The 6,281-nt window shown below is 41.3% G+C and overlaps 1 protein-coding gene across 1 annotated transcript; it reads right to left on the reverse strand.

Moving 5' to 3' along the window:
* Nucleotides 1-4,978: 4,978 nt before the first annotated feature.
* T265_06299 (hypothetical protein) lies at nt 4,979-6,001 on the reverse strand (the record flags this gene model as incomplete). Its single annotated transcript, XM_009171526.1, has 1 exon — nt 4,979-6,001. The coding sequence occupies one exon, from the start codon at nt 5,999-6,001 to the stop codon at nt 4,979-4,981; it is 1,023 nt and encodes a 340-aa protein (XP_009169790.1).
* Between the last annotated feature and the right edge of the window lie 280 nt (nt 6,002-6,281).

The following is a 6,281-nucleotide window of genomic DNA, read 5'->3' on the forward strand; positions in this document are numbered from 1 at the left end:
AGCAGGAATGCATACTGCTGGTGAATCATAATTATGAAAAGAAGAAACAGAGGTTCTCACCTTTTTTCAACAATGAAGATTTAAAATCTCCGCAGTTTCACGGATATGGATCTACCTTCACAGCCTTTCAACATCCATTAAGGGAATTCTACCTGACTTAGCCAATGGGCCGTTTGCTTTTTAGTGCCAAAGCGCCATGTCGTGTTTGAATTAGATCTCCTGCTATTCTTTAACCGAATCTATACTGTAGGCCAAACGGACGTTAGATTTTAAGTGCTCTCTTTTGATTGGATCAAGCGACATAATAACAAAATGCGAGCCTCATAAATGACATTGGTGAAACTGATGCGTACAGAATCTGTTAATCATGCTCATTTGCCAAAATAGTGGTTGCGGGTGAATAGTGGTTCCTAGACGAGGAAGAAATTCAGAAAACAACAATATGTACATAATTGTGTGCAAGCGGTTTTCAATGACTCGTAGTTCACAAATCTAGCTGTTGCATTAAGGTGTCCCCCCTTTCTTGGCCAGCCAATTGTCAGGTGTGCAACATCCAGGCAGGCATAAGTCTTCTCTACTTATTATATACGACAGTATAGTATCGACTAACTGCATCACAAAGCTCAGATTTGTACTCAAAAACTGGATGAAAGTTGGAAAACACTTGTCAGAAAGTGGCTTTCTTAAGGCTGCAACTCTTCTGAAAAGCATTATACAAACAAACCTCTAATCGAAGTGATAATGTCACCTATAAATTCAGGCAAGTTTGAACTTTGTCAAGGATTTAATCAAAACCACCAACTTTGGAATTCATTAATTGTTAGTCGAATATTAGCAGACTGGGTTTTTCTTTCGAACTCTTTTCAAAGACTCGAAGATCGGAGCTCGTCGGAGCCATAAGAGAGTGATTACATTTTTCATCAGTGTTTTACAGGTTGTAGTCCAGTAATCGAATAAATTTGAAAGGGCTCACGATCATTCATAAACGAGCGTATCTCACTGAAACGGTGAACGAATAAAGAATAACCCTTGGTAGAAAGTCAGTCCCTGCTTTCGCTAATAACAACGCCAGAGTGTGTGGCTTCAACGAACTAAAGTTTTGGCAAGTCCTGCGTCAAAATTATGGATAGGTTTTTCATATCTCAAGCAGTAGTTAGACGCCACACACACAACTTGAAATCTGAACGCAGTTTCCGTGAACGTTTTACAACATCCTGTCTGTGGGTTCCGTCTTTGTTCTGTTTTGGCGAAAAGCTTATTGATTTTCATCAGTATAATTGCTAGGTGAAATTTTGGAAGCAAAAATATTGCAAATTGTTTGTGCATCAGGTTACGATAGCCGCCTTGCTATGGGCTCTACGATCAATTTCACAACAACAGATTTATGTTCGAAATTCTCTTGTGTTCTTTTCAAAGTTGCAATAAAATTTAAAAAAAACAGTGTCCATCAACTTGTGGCCTTTACCGCATGCTCATAGCCAGATTTCTTCTGGGCCTTTAGTTTAATGTTTTAGGTGAAAAATTCATGGGATTGTTCAGCTCTTCCTGTGGACTCACTGCTTAAAAAGTGTCACCACACAGAGCTGCTCTCTCAGTTAGCTGGAGTTGTTAGGATGAAAAAACGAATAAACAAGTAAAAATTGTTTAGTAAAGTGTATATACCGTCATTATAAAACTCCATGGCGATTGTGCGAAATGATAGGGTGTAAAATGAATGACCAGTTTCGATTCAATTTGGGGCTTTGCAGTAGATGCCGTTCATTTATCGGATGCTATTCTGAATCTGAATTTAATGTGCAAGTAATGCACTGGTATCAATCATCATGAAATAATTTGAAAAATTGATGTCCAAACAAGACAACTATAAAATTTGGTTCGTACCACCATGTGTAACGGTACGGTGCAAGTGAAATTTCTATCAAAATTTTACTGCACTAATTATGAGACTTAAAACATGAATATTTAGAGCCCGCTGTAAGGATGAACGTTTACTGGTTGTTCAGATATTCCTTTTACAGTAGCTTTAATGCACACAAATCCTGTTCTCCAGACTGGAGAACATGACTTAGGAAGTTTGCCTTTAGATATGTTTCTGAAACTGCGAAACTATCTATAGATCGGATTCAAGTATCTTTAAGAATCGACTGCTTAGTTCCGACCCCCTCACAATTGCTATCAAAGAACCATGAGTATTTCTTACCAACTTATTGATTGGTTTCTCAACTTACGTTCGTGGTATGAGGGGGTTTTGAAAGCTTCAATTGAGACTTCGTCCTGTAAGTGATGCCAATCTATTCTGAAAAGCCGAAAAATAGTGTACAGTCTCTTCATTCTTATTGGAAGTCGTCAGCAGTGCGCACCTTCTGAAGTTTAGGGAGTTTCGAACCCGTAACTTGCCAACCAATGGACTGAACACTTCGCCGTTCAGCCTCAAGCAGCTGATCAGCAGCGTGATGACCTTCTTCTCCAATTATAACAGAGAAAACAACAAAAGTGCCTATGTTTGGCAACTACGTCTGCCTGATTGGATAGCCATCTACGTCCTAATAAAAATAAAAATAAAAAGTGGATAAAATAAATCACAAGTTTATTTTTTATAAATTCAATGGTGCACTGATCATTAGCTACAGCTGAATGAAACCTCACGCAATCCGCCGCAAAACCGTTACTTTATAGCTTAGTTTTGCCAAAATGGCCATGATACACAGTCCCAGAGAATGTCACGTCAAAAGACTGTATCAAGTTTTATTAACAGACCCCTGAATAACCGAACTGAATGAATGAAGGTATTTCGAACCTCACTGTGTGCTAAATCTTTGAAGTGTGATGGATTGGCACAGGGAGGAATAGGATACAAACCAATGGGAACCAGTGATATGCAGAAAAGAATCTGGTTTGAGTGCACTACATAACGATCAAGTATGTACATGGAACGCTTGCGGGAGCCTAAGATTGGCGGAAAACCTAATAATATTACAGTGTGTGACGATATAGTAATGGTATGGGTTCTCCCACGACCATGTGATATACCGTCGTATGGAATGACCATCTTCGTCCTTCTGATTGTGCCAGTAACCCTATGTGAGAGTAAATATTCAACTTCATTCACAGCACAGACTCTTACACGGGTAGACAAAAATAAAGAAGACTTGCTGTAGAATACGGACCCAAGTGCACATAACGAAACAGAACAGACGAAGAGATCTTGAGTAAGACACAACTCTGGGGCTTTACTGTCACCATTGAAGGGTCTCGCACCTGAGTTGCCTCGGACAATGTCCCACAATTGCACATGAGTTCTGCATCAAAACTTGCGGAAACGCCGTTTGTTACAAGATAGGTACTGCCGCAATGAATCCTATATAACTGGCAACCAAGAAAACCAAACTGACCGACGGATAGCAGATACCGATGAAATGATAGTACAACAATCCATAAAATGGGATTCTCTTTCCGAGAGACCGTATGTAGCAAAGGGAGATGTCGCGTCATAACTAACGGTGTAAATATCTTGCCTCATGCATTAAGCTAACCTTTACACCTGTCGAGTTTATGCAAGTGATGGTCCAGCTCTTTGTTCTTCGTAAGCTTTTCCGATAACGAATAAATCCCCAGCAGGCGATGGCGTCACCCGATTCTAACTTCCCCAGGGAGATTGCTAATTACTAGCCGGGATTAGCAGAGCTGACTCGTTGAATAAGTGCGAGATGGCGACTGAGAACACGTTATGCCTCGTTCAGGGAAAACATTGCATCTTCACAATTTGAGAAAGTCTACAGATTATGTAACCATACCTAGTAACTCACCTGGACTCGTGTATGAATGTAGCGAGGAAGGAAGGCATGAGTGAAGACCGGGGCACACCTGTAGAGCGTTTGGTCAAGCCGAAAGACATAAATTACGGTGATCAATCAGACCCTTCGTAAGCAGCATGGAATCTACCGTATATTAATGACAATCAACTCGTGCAAACCATAAAAGAAAAGACAAGAAGTGTTGTCAAGAGGGTGATTACAGTCCAGTGTTCACCTTATCAGCAGAGCATTATGGGTAACGTCTGACTAAAGGGCAGGCCACAACGCCTTCTCTCCCACCCTGGCTTGCGATCAAGGGCGATAATTCCCCAGTAGATTTTGGAAGAGACGTCTGATTATTTTAAAGTTTCGACAACCTGAACTGTAATTATCTAGGATTTTAGATACACAGTAGTAAAAACCTGCGATATATGACTGAAAACTTTCTATGCATACCTGACTGCAAGTGGTTGTTGAGATCTTGAATAGCCCAAAGCTTATTTTCGACCTTGGACAATAAAGGTGTGGAAATGCAAATGAAAGGAACGGTAGGTCTATGGACAATAACTTGGTCGGGAAGCGGCTTGGCTGACTCTGGTTCATAGCTGGGTGATAATAGTGATCATATAACGCCATCTGACGGGATATTAACAGACCTCAACCTTCATAAGGGAAACAACTGGAAACTTTTTGACAGCCCACGACCAGTTTCGCACCTGTTGGGACTCATCAGGTAGGCGCAGTCCCCGAGTTTCCGTCAACCCTATGTTCTACCTGAATCTCAACCTTCTGCCGAAACGGCCAAGTGAAGTGTCCTGGACAATGTGACCGAAAGCGGTGACAAAAGTCTACTGACTTATGTCAGTCTCTATAAACTAACAAAATAGGTCGTATACTGCATAAATTTAAGTGGTTGTGTGGGTTCGAAATTTACGGGTTTCAATCTCATTTATCGTAAGAAATATTCAGACACGTCAACGTTTCTTCACTTTTTGGCGGATTCCTTGTAAAGCTTTAATCATGCTTGTGGAACTAGTTGCCTCATTCACGTGACCATTTCTAAAACTACTTCGTTATTTAGTTCCTTTCAACTTGTGCAGTGCCATGCCTTGTTCGTTAGAACTTGTCGCGTATAAAAAAGGGTTTGATCATTATTGTCAAATAAAAGTGTCCAAAATAGTTTTCTAGTCATAATTCCGGTCGTAAAATCGACTTGCTCCGGTTGCGTTCCAAGCCAAACTGCGGCGAACTCCGTGACGAAATCGTGATCCCGTCATCCAGTTAGACCCGTTTACCAGTGCTCCATCGTTCCCGGTCATTACAGAACTGGCCATTGTCAATCTGCGCGCAAGATTCAGTACATTTGAAGAATTGCTTTCGTAGTGTTTGGGTACCTGAAGTGAATTACTGGCCATACGTGCTAGGACCATGCTCATTCGTTTTACTTGCACGTTAGAGAAACCTGGATGGAGAGTGGTGCCAGACAGGGGGGGTTGTGGTTCACTGGTAATGTTTCTTGTCTGTTCCTGCTGTTGTTGTTTCCCTGAGAGCGTGTCTGGTTGCAGTGGTTCAACGATGGATGGTACTGTAAAGTCTCGAAGATCCTCTGCCGCAATTGAAAAGGCAACGGAGTTTGGATCGAATTTATTCGCTCCAACGCGATCAGCAAAACAAATGTGAATGAGAAATCCCACTGCCGCTAAGAGTAAAATGCATCCACCGACTAGGAAATTACGTAGAGAAAACATGTAGCCATAAGCGAGAAGTACGATACTGACGAGAATGGCTAAAAGTCCCAGCACGTGTGTAATGAAGAAATGAAGACAACGACGTAAACGGCGCAGTCTTTGTATTTGTTTGTTCTTCCGGTGAATTGACTTCAGTTTAGACAAATGAGCCTCTGGTGATGCACTGATAGTTGTCTTCTCCAAGTAGGTTGACCCATTTGACGTTGAATTTTCCTGATAGAATGACTCTGGTGACGTGGTTGGCTTATCTGAAAATGTCTCTGTCATGGAACTGGGTAGTTCTTGTCCTTTTCTAATAGACGATCTGTGATCAGAACAATTTTTATCAACAGCTGCGTTGCTGGAGATTTTGCACGGGTTTGCACTTTCATGGCTTCCGTTGTTTATTCTCTCGGACAGTTTGTCACTCGAGGTATCTTCATAAATTACTTCACATTTGTGTGGTAGGGGCAGATCCATAGGTCTTGCTAGGTTGGTCGGTGAATACACACGCAGCTTTGGAGCCAGTATTGCGTCATCGACCGCATTACTGACCGGACAAGCCTCTTTCCATGTAACAAATTTCTGACCAATTAACAAGCTACAAAACCCTATGTACGCACATTTGGGCAGCCAATAGAAAAGCTATCTGTCTCTCTAATGTTTAGTGCGGCTTCAGAAGATTATACAAGGTAAAGTATGTCGGCTTTTTTTATAAAAATCATCAAAAGCATGACAACAATTTTACGTGTCGAACATC

This window comes from Opisthorchis viverrini (genome assembly GCF_000715545.1).
Source record: "Opisthorchis viverrini unplaced genomic scaffold opera_v5_127, whole genome shotgun sequence".
Classification (NCBI taxonomy): domain Eukaryota; kingdom Metazoa; phylum Platyhelminthes; class Trematoda; order Opisthorchiida; family Opisthorchiidae; genus Opisthorchis; species Opisthorchis viverrini.